The 22290-nt window shown below is 37.4% G+C and overlaps 1 protein-coding gene across 2 annotated transcripts in view; it reads right to left on the bottom strand.

The window, feature by feature from the left end:
- mrpl3 (mitochondrial ribosomal protein L3) overlaps positions 1–22290 on the bottom strand; it is a 53043-nt gene extending 30753 nt beyond the window's left edge. The window contains exons 1-10 of one of the 2 annotated variants that reach the window (XR_013288964.1): positions 22041–22290; positions 21533–21714; positions 21362–21453; positions 20766–20864; positions 18148–18247; positions 17999–18059; positions 15418–15529; positions 15243–15320; positions 15041–15118; positions 5764–5836 (exon numbers count right to left, since the gene is read on the bottom strand). Coding sequence is in view for 1 of the 2 variants with exons in the window: in XM_077549099.1 (XP_077405225.1) it covers positions 10990–11139; positions 15041–15118; positions 15243–15320; positions 15418–15529; positions 17999–18059; positions 18148–18247; positions 20766–20864; positions 21362–21453; positions 21533–21714; positions 22041–22108 (1020 nt within the window). In the remaining variant the exon portion in view is untranslated. Of the gene's footprint in view, positions 1–5763; positions 5837–10927; positions 11140–15040; positions 15119–15242; positions 15321–15417; positions 15530–17998; positions 18060–18147; positions 18248–20765; positions 20865–21361; positions 21454–21532; positions 21715–22040 lie in introns of those variants that run through there. The other variant, XM_077549099.1, reaches the window with a different exon arrangement.

The raw sequence follows: 22290 nt of genomic DNA, 5'->3' as shown, positions 1-22290 counted from the left end.
AGTTCACACATCTTTAAAGTAATAAGAAGAAGCGATTTCCTCGGATGATTTTTCTGATCTTCTGAAGAAGAAGATTCCCTCTGATGATTGCCACGCACAAACAGACACAAACTAAATATCAATGAATTCATTTGTTGATTTTAATTATGTCATTAAGCCATGTTTAAAAAAAAAAAAGTACATAATTAGCTGCTTTTTTTTTTTTTTACTAAAAACACACAGAATGGAATTAATTGGCAAAAATATTTTTGCAAACGACACAATTCAAATCTGATGAACGCAATCCCCAATCTTGTTGTCCCCACACAAAAATAGACAGCTATGTATTCATATATTTCAGTTTTCTTAGTATTCTTTCATGCGCAGCAATATTATGAAGGATAATAATAAAAAAAAAAGTCGATCCCTACTTTTCTTTGTGATGTTTCTTTTGTGTTTGCTTTTTTTGTCTGCGAGCCCTTTCTATTGAGGTGGGGAAAATGTCATCGTGAGTGTGCGAGTGAGTGTACAAAAGGAAGTGTGTTATGTTGTCCGGACGCACCACCTTAAAGGGTCACTTCACCCAAATGGCCGCCAATCGACATACTGTCAGATTTCCTCACCATGCGGACCGCAGCCCTTTCTAACGTGTTGAGATGTGTTCGAATATCATATCATATCAATTATCATTGTTACTTGGAAATTACAGGTGAGAGCGATGTGTGTCTCCAAAAGTCAATTCAAAAAAGATCTCATAGCCCTTGACAATGTTTACTTTATTTTTTGGCCCACTATGAGGCAGTAGAATTATTTGCTTTCTCATAGCTACAGATGGTAATGTTAAATATCCATTGAAGATATTGCCAGTAGTTTTACTGTCAATTCGTACCATCAAATAACTGTCAAAATATAAAAAGTCTACACACCCCTGTTCAAAAGCCTTTTTTTTCTGCTATATGTAATTAAAAAATATATATATATATATATTATTACCAAGGCTTAACATCTAAATAATTATAATAATAAAAAAATAATTTAAAAAATTGAATAATTATAATAAAATAAAGACCGGTATAATGTGGTTGCACAAATGTGCACACCCTCTTAAAATTGGCTGTGTTCAGAAATAACCAATGAATAACTCCATAAAAATTTCAGCTGTTCTAGTAGGCTTTTTCTGATTATTATTCTTTATTTTTTTGTTGCTTTCTGGCAGAAGCTGAAGATTTTGTGCTAGCACTGGCTACTGTTCTGAACAAGAAAAGCCTACTATGAACTTTATGAATGGTTCATCAGATGTAAGTTGTATTTTACAATTTTAAAAATGTACAGAAATTCACAAGTTACTTAATGTTAAAGACGAGATAGCTCTTAAAACTCATCCACTTCTAGCCATTTTCACTGAAGCAGTTCCCTTTTTGCAAGGCCCACAGAATATTGTGTTCTATTACTATAAAAACATGGAACCTACCAAAAGAAAGATTCGAGGCTCTTCTTCCTTTATCAGGAAAAAAGTATATTTGTATCGGTTTCTATTTTGCAGCAATTAGCATTAGAATATATCTAAGTTTCTTCATTATTCACAAATCTGTTTTAAACTCTGGGGGAAAGAGCTTGTTGCAACATGGCCCTGGTTGATCTCTTATACTCTGCTGCCACCTCCTGGCCATTTTTGTAATAATTACCATTGCTTTAATCGTTCAGTTCAGAGGCTGCATCATAGCCTCCTGTATGCTCTAGCATAAAAAAAAAAAAAAAAGCATTTGAAACAAAAAAGTTTTTGGGACACTGCTAATATTTAAAATAGAACATATTTATACGTTTTTGGGAGCAAATGAGCTAATATGAAAAGAAAAATGCACTTGAGCTGTCACCAACGCCTTACTAATGCATTTATGCCATCTAGTGGCAGAAAAAATGACCTCAACACAAATCAATATCAAACTCGTTTTTTACAGTGCAGTACATTTTTTTTAAATTTCAACTAAATTTTATGAATTATTATGAAATTACTGCATCAATGTCTAAAAGATGCAGCCCTATTGCTATTAGTTTAACATTTTTCCACTGTTATGTTAACAAGAGTATGACAATTTGGAAAACAAAATATTTGATTGTACATTTAGAACAGATATAAAATTTGCAATTAATCGTGAGTTAAGTATTGAAGTAATTCAATTAATTGCAATTCAAAGTTTTAATCGCCTGACATCCCTATTAACTCATTCACTGCCATTGACGGCTATAGACGTCAAAAATTCATTTGAACTATTTCTATTAGTTAATTTTTTTTACCACTTTTGTTAACAAGAGTATGAGAACCTAGACATTTTTTTATTGTACATTTAGGACAGATATAAAATGTGTGATTAATCAAGAGTTAACTAATAAGTCATGCGGTTAATTATGATTCAAAATTTTAATCGCCTGACGCCCCTAATTTTTAATAATTTTTAATGGAAGCCAACCCTTATTTTTAATGTATATATTTTTTAAATTAGGCCCGTCAGGCGATTCAAATTTTTTATTGTAATTAATCACATGACTTCACTAGTTAACTAACAATTAATCACAAATGTTATATCTGTTCTAAATTTACACCCAAAAAATTATAGGTTTTCATACTCTTGTTAGCATGAAATAAAAAACAATTTTTAAACTAATAGAAATAGTTCAAATTAATTTTTGACGTCTATAGCCGTCAATGGCAGCGAATGAGTTGAGAACAGTCAAGGTCACATCAGGTAGAAAAAGTTTTGAAACGATTCATCTTTGTCTAACTTTTGTTTATGTATCACCAAAATCTGGCAGCGCAAAGGGGTGTGTAGACTTTTTATAACCATTGTATGTATTATTGTTGCAAGAATGACTCAAAAGCTCTTAACAAACAAATATTACAATGTGTCAAGTACAGTTAATACAAAAAGGTAAATTCCACTACAAAAGTATTAGGACTTCCAAGTTTTTGCAAAGACTTTCTGTCTACTTATAGTTCTAACCCCGAAGACGTTTCCCCAAACGAATCAATGATTTGTTCAAAGCATCTCGGTTGGCTGAAGATTTTAGTTTCGCCGAGCGCTTCAATAATTGACGATGTCCTAATTCTTTTGTCCCACGGTCAACAGTGAAGCTGCTCGCTGCGCGCCAAAGGTCACGCGGAGGAAACACAAGTTGACCGGGACAACGTCCTCTCTCCCTTCTGATGTCTTCGTTGTTCCCTTTCCGTCTCCTCTCTTCTTCTCCTCCCTTCAGCCTCCTCGCTCGCTTTCACTATTGATTTACTCCACATACCCCGCGGTTACATTCTTGCGGTGAAGATTTCCGGCTGGGAAAAAAACCACTGACATTTCCCTCCTAATCACAACACGGCTCATTTAAGACCACCCCCCTTACAAATTACCGAAAGGTTATATAGTCGGCTTAATGGATGTTATTTGATATCCGGCGATGGCGAGGAGCCTTTACGGGGCACCAAGCGACCGACCCTGAGAAATGAGACACCTTTACTGTAAGTCAAGTGGGGAAGCATGTGTGACCTTGATTGAACAATCTCCTCAATTCGCCTTCAAAGTGCAAAAGGAGATGAGGTGAAGAGGAAGTAAGAGCTTCTTGCTGCGTTGCCATGGAGATACCTCATAAGTCCTACCTCTAATTGTGTGTGTGGGGGGGGGGGCAAGTGGGATAACAGAAAGTAGGAGAGAGTGCTTGCTGTAAAGTCACGAGTGCGCACACACACACACGCGCGCGCACGTAAAGAAGGCAGGTGTAGGAACGCCCGCTGAGTCTCACCCGGCGGTGCCCAAATTCACAAAGGCGCACACACCCGAGGGACGCGGATGTGCACGCACGGGTGGGGCCGTGCACAGCGAGACTACCGGGTGTAAAGCTTGAAGGCGTGCGGTGATATTCTAACACGCAGGTGTCACACTCAAGGCCCCGGGGACGGTTCCTGCCTTTTCCCCCACCAAATCCCTTCTCGTCATAGACTCAGTTATGTAAGCTACTTGGGAAAATGTGGTGAGCTAAGCTACAAGCTATTCTGCATTAAATGAAGCTTAGCTACACTCAAGCCGCCTACCAGAGAAATGTATGTTTGTGTGTGTGTTTTTTGTGCTTAGGCCAAAAGCAATACAAATTATTATTTTTATTTTATTATCTTTGCATGATCTGACCAAACCTGACTTGGACTGGACTATTGCAAAACAAAAATAAAAATAAATAAATAAAATATAGTTGCGTGATTTGATAGGCGGTAAACAAATTGGTGAATGTAAAAATGTCAAATGTAAATGTAAAAAACTACAGTATATTGTATAAAAAAAAGGGCCGAACAATTAATCAACTTCAAATTGCAAAAGATTGAAATTGTGGCAAAAAAAATATTTTGGTTAGTAATAATAATTATTTGGTTTTCGATTTGATTTAGATTTTTCCGATTCGATGCAATTCACCTAAATTCAATCCAGTATTGATTAATTACGGAACATCAATTCTTCTATCAAGGACATGATTGAAAAAAAACCGGCATGATAAAAAACATTAAATTCCAAATAAAATTTTTGCAAAGGTAGTTACTGGGTCAATTATTTAGTTCATTAATGAAAGTAACACGTGTTACAACCATGGAGATCAACAAGGACAAGATGAAAATATTTTCATTATTCTAAATCAATAATTGTAAATATAAATTAGAAAGACTGAACTGGCTTAACGTGCAATAAGTCCGGTCTTTCATAAATGTAAGAAAATACTTTTAAATCCATGCGAACAGTAAATTTAAAGAAAACATTAAGAAAAAAAAAGGTCTTTAAAATCAGATTTTCTCATGAATTTATGTAAAGAAGAGATATTAAAATAATTGCTTCATGGTTTTATGAATCGATATCAGACTCAAATTTTAAAATCAATTCAATATTGATTATTCTATTTTTTTAAACCAAGCCCTAATTTTGCTCAGTCGGTATGTTTTATTTTTTAATACGTATGTATATTTGATTAATTTATTAACTCATTCACTGCCATTGACGGCTATAGATGTCAAAAATTCATTTAAATTATTTCTATTAGTTTAATGTTTTTTTTTTCATTTTTGTTAACAAGAGTATAAAAACCTAGAATTTTTTTATTGTACATTTAGAACAGATACAAAATTTGTGATTAATTGTGAGTTAACTAGTGAAGTCATGCGATTAATTATGATTTAAAAATGTTATCGCCCTGACACCCCTAATTTTTTATAATCTTTTCTTTTAAAGAAGAAAAGATTATTAAAAATTAGGGGCGTCAGGCGACTAATTTTTTTTCGTAATTAATCGCATGACTTCACTAGTTAACTCACAATTAATCACAAATTTTATATCTGTTCTAAATGTAATTTTTTCCCCTAGGTTTTCTAATAGAAATAGTTCAAATGAATTTTTGACGTCTATAGCCGTCAATGGTAGTGAATGAGTTAATATATGTCTAGATAAATACAGCGTTTCAGAAGTACAGTTTATGCTTATATATGATTGTTTCAGAAATCATAGTGATAATATATATTTATTTGCTGATGAGCGTCACGTGAAGGGGGTTTGTCATTTATGTAACATGGGTTCATGACTGCGTCCATGCTAGATGCATGGAGTTGATGCTTGATTGTCGCCTCTATTTTAAGTGCTTTTTTTTTGCCATGATTTGACACCTATACGCAAATTACAATCAAGCGTGTCAATTATTATGCATATTTTCGCTATTCGCCCACAGGGATCCACAAACTGATTTTGCCCAAATAAAACTACTCACCTCACTTCAACATGAATCCTTGGCACAAGGACGTCAGCAGGTGGCACCAAAGCAATATTGTTATCGCGAAGACCTGAGTACATAAACAATGGAAAGTAAGATTAGTTCCAAAATAAAATCTGTCAGAAATGTGGCCGGTGACCAAAATAAGTTGCTCTTTCTTTTTAAGCGCAGCACATCATATCCTGACGTCATTCATCAACTCGTAAGCAGCTGTATAATTAACACCATTCAGATGAGGTGTAATCAAGCAAAAAAATTAAATAAAAATGTCCTCCCTGCCGAAAAGCATTGATTAATCCCACCCCTCGCAAGAGCTCACGCAAACATGCTAAATCCAAGATGACTGTTAACAAGTCAGTGTGAAATTGCACGAACAATTCCTTCATTTGAATATTCTCTTGCAGCTCAACTGCGACTGCTTTGCAACCGCACGTCTGATTGAGGGAGTTCATGTGCTCGAGAGCCAGCTGTCCCTCAAATAACACACTCAATAATTCATATTACACGCACACATTACACACGGACTGAACCTTGTGTGTGTGTGCCGGTCCAACAAGTGCTGACCGGTTTGATTCGGGGAAATCTTTGCTTGCTTGGACATTAAAATGTGCGTGCGCGGGTGCGCGTCTTTGTGAGAGCTCGTTACTAATGGAAATCAGATCGCTGGCTTGTTGAGCCAGCAAAAGCCGAGGCCAGATCCATCATGTCACACTGCGCGCAAAATCCAAAAGACCCTCGGTCCGACGTTCCAAGCAATTTCCCTCTAAAATGTTTGCATTCAGCCCAAAAGTACTTAACAAATTGCAAGGCATTCGGGGATGTGACACTTTGATCGACAGGGAACCGAGTGGGAGGGGGTTAGAGGAAAGTTTCATTCAAGATGTAAGTGAGAGAAATGCAATACTTGAGACAGAAGACTTGATTATTATCATCGACATTGTCATAATCATAGCGTGAATGATGATTCATTTGCAGCAAAAATCTTTTTTTTTTTTATTCCCCCTACTTTTTTGTCCTTGTAAAACCTCCATGACATTGATTTTTTTTTTCACTGACTATAATACACATTTCCAATATCAATATTCACATTGTCCGCATCCTTCCACATTTGTAAACGGATTCAAACAGTTCTCATAATACATACTATACCCTACACCAAAAAGTTTTTCATTTTCTGAGTACAGTGGTGCTTTGTGATACAAGTTCAATTTGTTCTGTGACCACACTTGTAACCCAAAACAGTCACAACTCAAATTAACAGCCCCCATTGAAATGAATGGGAATGCCAATAATCTGTTACAGCCTCCCCCCAAAAACAAAAATGTACAAAAAAAAATTGTTTTTATAGAAAATTAACATTTCTAACCATTTCTGCATCATTTTTTAATTAACTGTGGCTCTTTCGGTGTGCGGGTCTTGGACAGCCACACTGAAAAAAATGGGGAGCAATATTTAGTTAGTTTGTTTGTTTTTTTAACTGAGAAATTCTAATTAAACTATCCTTGTAAAATTTGTGAAAAAAACTTTACTTGTTTTTTTTAAGTACTGTAATATTAGTTTTTTGCTTTTTTTTTTTACCAGTAAAAAAAGACTTTACTATACTATAGTAAAATTCTAATTAAACTCTCCTTGCAAAATGTATTCAGAATTTCTGAGTGAAAATAAACTTGGGGAAAAAATAGTAAAAATAAATAAATAAATAAATAATAATAATAATAATAAAGTAATGTTACTCGAAAGAACCTACTAAAGTTTTTTTCCCACTCAGAAATTCTAAGTAAATTTTACAAGGAGAGTTTTGAGTACGTCTGACACCGTCAATATACTAACACACAGCAGGAGCGGCAGTTGGTAGAGTGGCTGACTCCAATCAGAAGGTTGTGGGTTAGTTCCTCAACCCTTGAGTAGTTTTTTTTTCTTAAAATAAACTGGTAAAATGTACTCAAAACTCTCCTTGTAAAATTTGCTGAGAATTTCTGACTGAAAAATATATTACTATCATTATTACTAAAATAATACTATAGTTTTTTTCAAGTAAACATCACTCCACATTTTTTACAGTGCAGACACAAACAAAGAGGAGTTTCACATCTACTGTAAGTGACTCAAGTAAATTGCAATAATACTCAGTTTTTCTTAAAAGATACAAATATAAATTAAGCATTTTTTTAATAGTCAAAGGAGAAGAAATCCAAACGAATTAAAATGGACACACAAAGTAGTAGTCATATTTTATTTGTCCATGCAAGCAAACTGTTCAGTAAGCTGTTTGTTGTGAATGAACTTTAGTTTAATGCCAAGCCCTTTCAAGCACTTAATCCAATTTAATGCTCCTTATTTATTTTTTTACTCTTTTCATCATTGGAAAAACAAACACATAAATCAAGAATTTAGATTGTGTACACTAAGTTGGCAAAATAATTGATAGCCACACCTCTTAATCAATGGATTAATCAATGAGAGGTTGGAATGGACCTTAAGTCTAGACATTTCGGATAAATTTATGTCTTAGAATTTTAGCTCCGTTTTTCTGTTGACTGTTGCTGGTGAAGACAAAAAAGAAGAGGTTGGTGCGAACCGACTTGAGACCTCGCCTCTGTCAAACATGTTTGGGTTGAAGTAGAACGTTTTTTTTTTTTTTAATCTCTCAGTGAAACCTGCCCGCAAGTGTTGTTCTGGATGAACAGACAAAAACAGGCCCCGACTAATACTAATCACCCCCCACCCTTGAGCCTGATTATATGCCGTACCTAACAGGACGTTCAAAAGATATCATTAGCATTTCAAAGTGGCACCTGCTGCTATCTATATCTACATATATAGGACAGTTTTTTTTTTTTTTTTTTTAAATATAGAGCTTTAACTACACCATATGGTGCCTCGCATTCACACACCAATGGCCGACTGCTGCCACGCAGAGCGCTGCCAGGTCCATTGGGAGCAAATCGGGGTTCAGTGTCTTGCTCAAGGACACTTCGACATGGCCACCAGAGATAATCGAACCAACAACCGCGCACATGAGAGACGACCACTCTACCACTGAACCACGCCACCCCTATTATATGTATAAGGAATGGATATTTGATTTTGAACAGTGGAGCATCTACAGATAAATACAATACTCAGTCATGTGTATTCTACGAAGTATGGAGGACCAAAATTGCCAAAATTAAAAATATATAAATGACTAAAATTAATTAATAAAAGAAAAACGGATATAAAAAATATAATTCAAAAATGGAATACAAAAAAATAAATATAAATGGACATAAAATCAACAAAATATATACATATATCACTAAATACATTTAAAAAGTAATAATACAAAATTAAAAAACGAGACTCAAAAAATAAAAATAAATATAAAATAAAATGTTAAAATAAATACAAAAATAAATATATAGATAGAAAAATATCAATCGATAGAGAGCCCACCTCAGAGTCCCCAGACCCTGCTTTCTTAAAGAAAGACGTGTCGGTGGAATTGAGGAGGTCTTCGAAGTATTCTCGCCACCGATTCACGACGTCCCGAGTCGAGGTCAGCAGCACCCCATCTCCAATATACAGTGTTAATGGTGTATTGCTTTCCCCTCCTGAGACGGCGCATGGTGGGCCAGAATTTCTTTGAAGCCGTCCGGAAGTCGTTTTCCATGGCCTTACCGAACTCCTTCCGTGTCCGAGTTTTTGCCTCAGCGACCGCCGAAGCTGCATTCCGCTTGGCCAGCCGGTACCTGTCAGGTGCCTCTGGAGTCCCACAGGCCAAAAAGGCCCAATAGGACTCCTTCGGCTTGACGGCATCCCTTACCACTGGTGTGCACCAGCGGGTTCGAGGATTGCCGCTACGACAGGCACCAACCACCTTACGGCCGCAGCTCCGATCAGTCAGGTCTTTTTGAGCCATGCTTTGTTTGGTCCCTAACCTTGGACCTGTTTGCCATGGGTGACCCTACCAGGGGGGGTATAAAGCCCCAGACAACATAGCTCCTAGACTCATTGGGACACGCAAACCCCTCCACCATGTTAAGGTGATGACTCACTGAGGCGTTTTATTTATTTATATTTAATTCTATTTATATATTTATTTTGATATTTATGTTTACTTTTATTTATTTGGGGTTATATATTGTTTTTATTTTCATTTATATAATTTTTTTCATATTAAATTTTTGAATTCCATTTTTTATATTCATTTTTAGTTTCACTTTTATTAATTTATTTATTTTTAATTTGGGCAGCTTTGGTCCATAACAAGTGACTATTAGTTTGGTTTTCTTTGTGTGTGTGTGTGTGTATATATATATATATATATATATATATATATATATATATATATAAATATATATATATATATATATATATATATATATATGTGTGTGTGTGTGTGTGTGTGTGTCTTATATTAACCCCATTTGAATGAGTATAACAGAATGAGCAGCACAATGTCAAATTTAAGCAAAAATGTGGCACAAAATATTGAATTAAATGCAACAGAGCTATTTTTCTCATCATAAAACCCATTTCAACAATTTTAATGAGTAAAGATGACTCAAGATACGAGTATGGCCATGGAAAGAGTTCAAATCTTATTTCAAGGCACCAGTGTATAGTTATTGGAAAGCTAAATACCAACCAAGTATAGTTCTGTACATCTTCCTAACTTCCCATCCATGGTTGTTTTGAGGTATCCTTCCGTGCTTGATAATATTGAAAGGTGGCCACGAATAGAATACAAGTGTTGATAAGCATAATTTGGAGGCCACGGTTCTCATTTGAAGGGTCCCCACGGTGCAAGGGAGGAAGTCGCAGGGTCGCAGCAGGACGTTTCCTCATTTAAATAGTGCTGAACACAAACACACAGGCGCGCTTAAGCACCGGCCGCCTCCTGCTGCAACATTTATTAATGTCCTCGTTTATCCTCTTAAGCACAAATGTCAAACCTTTGTCAGCCTCCGCCCTTCCGCTGGCTCACCTTTGCCCTTCCTGTTTAAAACACCTTTGTGCTAACTTCCATGGCTTACACCCATTTTCCTCCTGTCTGCGGTTGCTGGCACCTTCGCTGATATTATACTCCCGTTTTCTTTCATTCTCTCTCTCTGCTTGGGGATCCTCTCATGACATCACTTCTAGTTGCCATGGTTTCACGGGAAAGAAACTCAAGAGGTTCAACTGCGTTGCATTTTATTGAAGGTTTACAATAACATTAAGGGGTGCGCGAATGTGTAGTCAGGCGAGTGATAATGACGCTTCCGAGTGAACGAACATGTCTTCGTCGTAGAGGTCTTCGGCGAGGTCGCCTTCCTCTTCCGTGAAGAAGGTGGGGAAGGGGGGGCTGCGCAAAGTGGCAAACCTGTTTGGCAGAGTGCTATCCCCCACCTGGAACAAATCACATACACAGATCCTGATACATATATATAGTCCTGGGGATCTTTTAATTTCTAAATAATTTGTGCAACTGTAGTTACAAGGAACATCAAGCAATTAATTTAGAGGACGGTCTTATAGCCTTGACCTTTGACATGCTTGTCAATCTATAATCTCCTGCAACAACTTCCTCCTTTGCTTCCTCTTTTCTCCTTTAGCGTGGTACACACCATGTCACCAAACTGCACAGTGACTACTTGTCAACCTTTACCTTAGTTGAATGTCTTTTTTTTTTTTGTCCAGGTCTGTTGCAAAATGTTTTTTCCCATTGAACCAGACTAATTTTCATAGGTTAATTTTTATTAAATTCTTCATTTATTTTCACTTTTGTCAGAGTCAAGTTATTATTTCTGTAACCACTGTGGGATTTTCTTTCATTAAGGGTTATAATAATACAAATAATAATAAATTTTAATTGCACAGCGCTTTTCAGAAGACACTTTACAAAAATAAAACTGATCAAAACAATATAAGACTTCTAAATATTTACAACTAAAAAAAAAAAGTGTATATTGACAGCAAAACTAAGGATGACAAAAAAAACTGTGCAGTGTAAATTAAAAGGCATATGTGCATGAAAAGCACTAAAATTAACATTTGACATTCTGTTGTGTGTGTCTCCACACACAAAATAATTGCAGGAAGATGGCGCGCGAAGATCCTTTGCTCACTGATGCAAGCAGGTGTGTAACATCATTAAGCCGGGTGGTAGCATCTTGTACACAATTTACCTTATCTGTGTGTATACCCGTTTTAATTTGTCATTTCAGGCTTCTCTAATGGTGTGAAGAGTGTTAATCATTTTTTTACTGCTGCAAAAGAGGCTATGTGGGCTAATTTGCTTTTTAATAAGTCAAGGTGGATTTATTTTTTTAAATATTGATAGGCATTCTTCCACGGATGTTGTTTTGGTGACAAAATACAAAATGAGTCATGAAAATTCCTCGCGCTTTCAAAATTCAATTCATCTTGCTTGGAGTATGAGTTTATATTCTTCCATGTATGCGTATGAGTTTATTTTCTTCCATGGCCACACTCGAACACTGTAAAAAGAGAATTGTTGAACCAATTTAAGATTACAAATTGAATTGTTGACCAATTTTTTAAAAAATTGCATTAATTGGTAACACACAATTGAATTAAATTAATCCTAAGTGAATATATTAAGTTAAATAATAATTAATTAAATATATTAAGTTAAATAATAATTAATTAAACTTAATATATTCACTTTGGATTAATTTAATTCAACCATGTGTTACCAATTGAAGCAATTTAAGATTACACACTGAATTGTTGATCAATTTTTTTTTAAATGCTTCAATTGGTAACAAACTATTGAACTAAGTTAATCCAAAGTGAATATATTACGCTTAATTAAATAAGAGATCATTCATTTTAATTAATTATGAGTTCATTAAACTTATCAATTAAAACAATTCAATTTGTAATCTCAACAATTCTCTTTTTAGAGTGTATATCATTTGTATCACAAAACAACATACCCTAATGAAATGAATAGAAATGCTATTTAATCCATTCCAGTCTCCCCCAAAAAAGATTATGAGAAAATCAGCACTCTACAGAAATGACATGATTACATAGAACAAGGCTTAAAACTAAACAAAAAAAATCATTTGACTGAAAAAAAAAATGTTTAAATTGACTGCGGTCAATTAACACAGGGCGCACACAGATTCTTTTTAAATAATAATATTTAGATATTAATCGGGGATGAAAAATGTGACAAGTATACGACCGCTCTAGGAGGGTAATTGGGAATGCAAAAAAATTAAAATACTTAATACATACTTAAAAACATCAATTTGATGCATTATGAGGGATAAAAATCAAGCAAGACTTAAAAGACAACATCAATGTATAATAAAATATCTATCTATACCTGGTCATGTTACACTATATAAGCAGGGTTGGGAGGCTTACTTTTAAATTGTATTCTTTTGATACAGTTTCTCGTTATTTGTTAAAAAGAAATGTAGTTATTCACGTAATCCAATCACCATACTATTAAAATAATGTAACTTGGACAGTAACAGTGGACCCCAACTATTTGCGAATAACAAAAATCCATGTGTAATCTATTTAAATGCATGGATGGATGGTGAGCTGTTCACCTCAGATACATAGATTATTTATTCAGCCCACGAGGAAACTAGATTTGCTTTCTCCATAGCAGTTGTTGCCGTCATAACGTGTGAAATGGGGAAAAGGCGGACAAATAACGCTTATGAAGGCAACATTTACAGATTCACATCCAAATAACCTTGCCTTCGTCTCTCACAAAGACGCACGCGCGCGCAAACACGCACCCACGCGCCGTAATTATGACCTAATTAAGCTACGGCGATGACGATGCGTTACATCAACTGCAAAAAAACGAACTTTTATCCCAGTCGCTAGTTTTGACATTTTTATTGTTAATACGGTGTTTAAATAGTAAATCGGTGCGTAATATGTAAAGAAGGTGGAACTCTGACTCACGTTAGCATGTAGCGTGTTAGCAACTGGCTCCTCCGTAGCAGGACGCCGCAGCACGCTGACAGTTCAAACTTTTCCCTTTTCTTCAGTGAGTACGTTCCAAACAGTGAATGGCGATTAAAACATCCTCTTTCCCCTCCGACATTCAAATTGGAGGACTCGACTCTCGACATGTCCGGTCCGCAATGCCACTCTGCACTCTAGAGACAGACAGTTCCGCCAATTTCTCCTAATATTGGCTTCCTGCTTCTCCACGAAGAAGGTACACACAGCGTGAAATTTAAGACCTCACCCAGATATTAAAATTAGATACTTTTTCAAGAATTTCTAAGGTGGTATTAATACATTCAATGCGTGAAAGCAATGTCAGTTTAGTGATGGCATCTCAAACAACAAACGTGCAGTCCAGTCCCCCATGGGGACTTGTTTATGGGGTGCACCCGTCTCATTTTCAAAATGACGGAAATCTGTCCCCACGACGGAGAACTTGTAACCCCTGACATAGAATAAAAAATAATTCAACAGTTTGCAGCTCAATACATGACCCAATTTTAATCTGGATCTGATCCAGACTTTGTCAAAATAATGTTATACAATAGTCTCCAATTTTTTGACAGTGTGGCAGTGACAACAGGAAGTAAGGACTACTCATGTGATTTAATAAGTTTACCAACAAGTGTTAAAGTAGTAAATGCATTTGTGTTATATCAGATTTATTTATTTATTTTTACCGCAGGTGGGTTTGTAACATATCCCTTGTGATAAATGGGAGTTCACTATATAGTGTTATAAATAAAAAATAATAATTGGGGGGAACGCACAGGGGGAAAAAATGTCCTTGGTAAAAGGTGTAATTTTCATTTTAAAACCACATGCCTGAGACACGAGGACCCAACAGAATAACAAAAGATTCAATAACAAATGTTATTAAACTGCATGTGTACCCTTTGGGATAATGTCATGTGAAGTGAATCCCGGTGGAGGTGGGTGCGTGCGTGTGCGCTTTAGAAGGCTGAGCGAGGTGAAAAGCTAAGCGCATTTGTATTCATTATTGCTCGCCTGCAAAACAAATAATAGGCTGTGCACGCACAAGCGTGATGAACCCGGCCTGCCGAGTATGGAGATGGATGGTGTGGATATCACTAAGATCATTAAGGCGTGTCAACGCACGCACAATGCTGATATAGCACGGTGTCAATGAGGATGGATCGCAGTGCCTTACAGGTGAGATGCGCCTTTACAGGTGCAAGGTCACCCATCACTGTCTGCCCCCCCCCCCCCCCCCAACGACCAAGCGTGGGTTTTCAAAGTTCACTTTTAAAGACGTGCGTGCGCGTGCGTGATTATTTTTTACCTTCAGTAAGCAGTTCTTGTGGCCAGGGACGGAGCCGTTCACATACAGGACATTGTGCTTGGTATTGACTCTCCATATCTGGAAGCGAGTTGTCAGAGAGGGCGGACAAATGAGAAAATTACTGCGCTGAATTTGCCATCACGGACGTTCAAGGTCAAAGCTGCCCTTATTTTTATGTATGTGTGTGTGTGTACGTGTTCACCTTCAATCCATGAGCTGTGATGTAGACGTTGCCCATTTGACCCGGCATCTTCTTCCCTTTAAAAACTTTGCCTGGATCCTGAGAGTACATCCAAACCACACATGCTCATATTAACAGATTATATGAGCCCAACTGTTCATTTTAATAGTGGATAGAATTTGTGTGTGCGTCTTACTCCTCCGGGTCCGGAAGCTCCAGGTCTGCGATGTGTTTTGGTTTGTCCGTGGCTGGCTGGCTGACCTTTGAATCCCCAACGCTTCATCACGCCCTGAAAGCCTTTACCAATACTACACACACACACACGCACACACACACAGTACACATTCTGCTGCATTACACTTTTCACCAAAAAGGATATTGATGGAATTCCACTCAGTAATGCCCAACTAATCAATTAGTAGGAAATTAATGCATTTTGCCACTTGCTGTCAACTAAAAATGACATCACAGTTGCTCAGGCTGAGGCAACGACCAATCATGGCCGACTTGTTTTCCCAAGCTGAGCCGTGATTGGTTGGAACCTGAGCAACTGCGATGTCATTTTCAGTTGACAACAAGTAGCAAAATGGCCGCCCCCAAGATCAATAAAAACAGGTGGATTTTGCTACTAAACTCGGATTTCACAAACACAATAGCAACATAACATAATACATAACATTTTATTATAAAGATTTTTTGGGGAGTTGACCTCCCTTTTAAAGGGACATAGTGCTCCAACACACATGCTATTTCTTGTTAGCATTAAGCTAACGATAAGCGGTTGTTAACTCTTTGACTGCCAGACGTTTTCAGAAACGGGATGTCGCCAGTGCCAGCCGATTTAAGCATTTTGACTGATCTTTCAAGGTCCACAGAAAATGTTGTGTTTGGACTATGGAAACACACCTACTACCAAATGAAAGATTGGACTCTCATCTTTCATCAGAAAAAAAAGTTTGTTTCTACCTTATTCCGTCCTTCAGTAATCAACAATAGAAAATGGTTACTTTCACCGAAATTCTCTGTTTTGAAACAAAAAGCGGAGAAAAAGAGCTTTTTGTGAAACGATGTTATTTCATGCACTCTAGTGAATTCTACACTTCTTTTTGTCCATGAATGATGCCACAAACACCTAAATAGTGCTTTACTTCTGTAAAACGCTTTCACCAACAATGAAAAAGTGTTTTTAGTTTGCAAAATACGTTTATTTCCATTCAACAGTGTAACAATTTGACAAAACAATTTCACAAACTATTTACAAATGTGTGCAACTGTGGTACTACTTACAATTATGTGGATGTTTCAAATACAGTTTTTCTTTTTGTAACACTACCCTGCGTGCAAGGAGACGCCGCTGGACTCGCACAACAGTTTACTTTCACTTTCGCTTTGTGCGTTTCGCGTGCAAACGTTAGACGGCCTTTTTTTCCGGGGAATAAATAGCAAGTAGCAGACTGTACACACTTCCTCCGATGAATATGCATTGGACTTGGGGCACTCTTTGTCGTCCGATTGAACGTCCGCCCAGGGATGTGATTTGACCAAAGTGAAATTATCTGAAAATTTAGCCGGGGGTCTGGGGGCTCATGGGTTTTCCGTGTTTTTAAGTACTTTCAATGCACTCACATGACAAAGAAATAGACAAAACAACAGCATAAATTTTCAATGTATATTGAACTATCCCATATAAAATGGCAGTTTTAGTCAACTCAAAATCAGTCACATTCAAAAACATTGGACTGCCTTTGTTTTTAAAAACTATCACTGAGAATATCATCATATCTAACTAATGTGATTACTAAGTTAACACATAAATAATGTTGAAGAGTTCAAATTTCATGAACAAATAATTGTATCATGACCAAATGAAAAGTAACTCAAATTAGAGCATACCACAAATGTCTTTGTTATAGCAGAATATGTTATCTGTCGGAGTCATGTGCATACACAATGAACTACAAAAAAAAAAAAAAAAAAAAAATCGGATTATTTTTTTTGGGGGGGGAGATAAAAAAAAAAAGCGGAATTCCGCGAATTAGCGGAAAAATCACATCCCTGTCCGTCTGAGCGTTGTGCTCCGTTTTTTCCGGTGTCAGCATCGCTCGCCCGTGAACCTTTATAACGTCGTCATAGCCGCCGCGTCAGCGCTTCCAACTTCGGCGTCAACCTCGGAGTCACCATGATCATCATCGTCGTCATCAATGTGCTCTTTATCGTTGGTCGATGTCTTTGAAAAAAACGGCTCGACCGTGAGCTGCTTGCAAGCGGCCGCCATTAGGGCTTCTTCAGCCAATGTCCCCTCAACACGCTAGCCCCGCCTCACGTCTTCTACTGGCGCCCACCCAATCTTGTCAAAAGAGAGTCATCGCTGCCCTCTAGGGGCCAAAAATAGTCATTAGGCACAACAGACTTGATGGAAACTTTCACCTAAGATGCGGAGGTTAGGGTTCCCTCTACCCGTTTCCCAAAAAAAAAAAAAAATGGGTGGACGTCTTTTAACGTCTTTGGCGCTCCTCCGTAGGTTTTTGCAGAACGTCATTTAACGTCTTTGGCAGTAAAAGAGTTAAAAGTGTAGTTCTCTTCTTTTTTTTTATATAAATAAACAGCCTGAAGCCTTTTTTATATGTTTCATGAAAAAATGATATGTAAACATGTGGACTACACAACTTAAACACCGAACTTATCTAGACACGAGCATTCCGAAATCAAGTGCGCTATACAGTATCTGACTTCCCAGCAGTCGTGACAAAGGTTCACTAGGGAAGTGCTGAACTTACGATTTGGCTGTGACGTCCACATATTGGCCTGGGCGGAAATGTGCAGCATACAGAGGAGTGCCTGGCCACACACCCACACACACACACAGAAGCCAACATTCAGATTCTTTTTGGACACGTGATTTGTAAGAAATTGGCTGCGTGCGTACCAGGTTTAATGATGGCGTTGTCCGAGACTTTAAAAATGGTGGTTTTCTGTTTTGGAGGCACTCCCGCATTCATGAACAACTCCATTCGCTTTTCCGATTTCTGTCAGTCAAGTGGATAGAAAAGCACATAAAAAGTGAATGTTAAGACGTGTGGATAGAGGGGAGCGATAAAGCAATGAAGAAGAACCAGCAGTGAGCCACCGCAGTCAGATGCTGGCATTTTAAAATCTGACAGCGGGCCTGTTAGGACCGCGCGGGAGCCAAGTGAACGCACGCGCACGGGCAGACACACTTGGCAACGCGTCTGACATTTGCTCGCGTTCTACTCAGCCCGACCAGTCACTCCAAAAAAGCTCTCTCTCCTTCTGTTGCCTGAGAATCAGCCTGCCAACTACGCTTCACTCCGACAATCTCGGCCTGCGCCTCCAGTGTGAAAAGAATTCGAAAGCAGTTGAGGAGAAGACGGCAAACAGTTAGGCGTGAAGAAGTGACTTTAAACATCTTTCCTCCGAGCGCCGAGGTCAATAAATTGTTGTCACTTGAGCGCTTGCCGTCGCGCTGATAAGTGGGTCTGAGTGACCTTCAAGTTTATTAGAATCGTCAAAGTCAGCGTCCAGATGAACGGCGGGTGTCAGTGTTGGTGGGACAAAAGCAGCTGTAAAATCTATTGAGCTTCGATTACTTTTAGACAGTTGGAATGAAACACAAAGGCACACAGGGACAGATAGAAACACACACAACGGATACAGACACACGCCATCAATCAATCAAACTACATATGAACCAAGATGAACACACATACATGCACAAAGACAGATGGACCAGTGTAAGTAGGGCTGTGCAATTCATCGAAATTCAATTACAATTTCAATTATTACACTCCACAATTATAAAATCGGCATAATCGTAAACAAAAAGAAAAGATTATTAATACTAATTTTGAGTTTTTTAAATGTATTTATTTGCACCTCTTTTAATTTTAAAATGATTAATTTCATAAATCTTGTTTGGTCCAAAAGGAACTTGCATAATTATAGCGTTTCAAAGAAATGTATTTGTCTAAATATTTTTTATATGTTTTGTACCAAAAAAACAAACGATTGTCCTAATCGATTGCAATTTTTACCAAATTAATCGTGATGAATATTTTCTTCATAAATGAGCAGCCCTAAGGACTCTAGAAATTAGAAGAATCATAAATTGGCATTAATTTCATGCATTTTTTAGAAAAATTGCTATATTGGGATATATAGATATTTCTTTAAAATTATCTGTCATTGTTTTGTTTTTTTAATTTTTATTTCATGTATGAAAAGTACGAGTGTTATCGGTGCATAGTATTGGTATTCAAAAATAGCTAAGTATTTCCCTGGCTCAAATTGAGGCAGAAGTGGTATCATCCTGACTATGATAGGTGACTATCGATACCAGGTATCGGTATCGGTCTTACTTTAAGGTATCGGTACTCACGGCGGTGACTGATACCATTATCGGCCGCCTGCGACCGTTTTACGATCTGCGACACGATATTAGATGAATACAAAGTTGCCATTAACTTCATGCAATTGTAAGGAAAATTTATATATTGGGATATATAGGTCTTTCGGTAAAATCATCTGTCATTTTTGGGTGGGGAATTTTATTTACTAGTGGTATCGGTATTTGGTATCAATAGCAGTGACTACTCAAGAGTTGCGTATTGGTCGGGGGAAAAGTGGTATTGAACATCCCTAATCCTGACCATGCGCCATGACGTGCATGTATTCAGTAAATTCAACTGACTCACTTTCATTTTTTACAGGCAACATATAATAATGCCACGTTTCAATAATAAGAATTTCCAATAAGAATATGACTATTATCATGTTAAAGCATTCATTCATGATCAGTCACTCAGGCTGGAGGTGGCGAGCAAATAAGGTGGAGGTAGCCGCCTCTGAATTTTGTACATAGGAAAAACCCTGTTGAACACCCCTCCACACAACAGACATGGGCAGACAAACTGACTAACTCAGTCACACACTAAACACACACACATCTACCCACTGACACGCACGGTGAGGGGGTGACTATAATTTCCTGACTGTGCGAACGCCATCATAAAAAAATACAGGGTAAGTCCCAATAGGAGCTCAATGCTATAATCTAGTTATATTTCCATAACGCACTGATATGATTTTGTTCCGCTCATGATATGTGGCCAGAACTATAATAAGGAACAATGTGCTGGCTGAGTGCATTAGGGCAGAGCGATATTATTACGCCGTTCAATCAAGGCCGAGAAGGCATTCATGCTGCGTAGATCACAGGATATAATGCGCTAGCGTTGACTCCTAACGAGCTGTTACTTTTCTGCGGGTAAAATTAGATCATTTTTTCAATGTGTCATCAATTTTAAGTCAATGTAACTCAATCTGTGAAGGTAAAAAAAAAAAGATAATGAAAAATAGAATAAAGAACACCCCAATACACACACACACAGCAAATGCACTAAAGTACTGTTATTAATCAGAGATAGCAAATGTGTGTACATCCTGTTGTTTCATTCCGTTAAAACATATTGTCAAGGATAAAAACCTCTTTGTAATGCATTTTTACGACAATAAAAAGTTTCTCACGTAGAATGGTGATGCGTTTTTTCCTCCTACAATAAGAGCAGCGGTGCGTCCGTCAAAATCTTCTTTAGAAATGTGCTGTATTACATGGCAGTCCTGAACCTGAAAAAGGAAAAGAAAAGGATCCTTCATTTACAATACAACACAACAGTGTATCCGGATCTCCTGTGACCCCGGTCCAAATCAATATCATACAGTTCTGTAACTATAAAAAATGTTGCTATAGCATCCAATGCAAGAGCCGTAACTAATGCATTCAAGATGTATTTCAAACTGCTCGGCAAAACTCAGGCAACAATTGTATAACACATCCTGTAAGCGGTAAAGTCTGGTCTTCAAAATAAAAGCACACCAGTGGGAAAAAAGGTTGCATCGCAGGAACATTTACAATAGTTCATTACACAACTGAAAATTGTAGTCAAGTTTTGCTGATATTAGCTTTAGCCATTAGCTTGCATTTATCGACCCAGCAGGGCTCCCTGTTCTACAACCACTACTGATTTACATGAACCCAGTTTTGGAAAAATGTATTATTATCACTGTTGAAGAAAGCCTCCAAGTAAATAAAGTAGAACTGCTAAATAAGATTCTGTTTATACCTGCAGCATAGTGACGACAAGTCTTTTTCCAGTTTTTGTCCACAGGGGAGCCATCCCCAACTTCACAGCGACCAGCCCAACTCTTCGACTCCCTAAAACAAACCCAGATTTAAAAAATACGGCAAGAACAAATGACACGGAGACAAGATGGCTTGTTATCAAGACACCCACCTTCCGTCCATTCGTGTCGCTGCCATGGTTCGTCTTTTAGAGGGTTGAGTTTGTCTGCAATCTGTTGTCTGTATTCCTTGCCCGTTTCCCTCCGCATGTACTGCTGGTTTTCTTCTGTGAGGTGCTCCTCAAACCATGTTGGCGTCTTCAAAGTTCTGACACAAGTAGTTGATTGAATGGAGCTGGAAAAGGAGGCATAAGACAAGTTGAAGATGGTTCAAAACATTACCCCTCAGTTACTATTACTGAATGATGGGTATTTTAATAAGCTACATAAGAGGACCAATATGTTTGAATCCATTTTCTCTCTCTATTTCCTCGTTGAGTTCAGACACTGCGTCTTGTCATCTTGTTCGTGATAACAAAACATGTCTAGTCAACACTATTTTGCATTGAATTCTCAAATGAAGGCGCAAAGACACTAAACGAAATGAACGGGCGTTTGACAAAAACACATCGTAGCAATAAATGTAGCTAACAAAAATATGTTAAAGTTAGCATTAGCCACCTTTCAGTTGCTGCTCGGAGAGAAAGCAGACGGATTCCCCGCTGAAAAAGTCGGCAACCCCACGTCATTATTTCGTTATGTTTCTTGCTATGTTAATATAGATATAGATATTTTTTTTAATAATCGTCCAAGATTTAACTACTAGTAAGTCCTATTGACATTCGTTCACATGTCTCCAATGTTGCACTGATCCAAATGTCACTCCACTCATTTCCGGTGCCTGAGAAGACAGTTCCCCTGTGCACGGATT

Source organism: Vanacampus margaritifer, chromosome 17 (assembly GCF_051991255.1).
Source record: "Vanacampus margaritifer isolate UIUO_Vmar chromosome 17, RoL_Vmar_1.0, whole genome shotgun sequence".
In the NCBI taxonomy this organism is placed as follows: Eukaryota; Metazoa; Chordata; class Actinopteri; order Syngnathiformes; family Syngnathidae; genus Vanacampus; species Vanacampus margaritifer.
The sequence above is the reverse complement of the archived record's forward strand: the minus strand, read 5'-3'. Positions and strand labels throughout refer to the sequence as shown.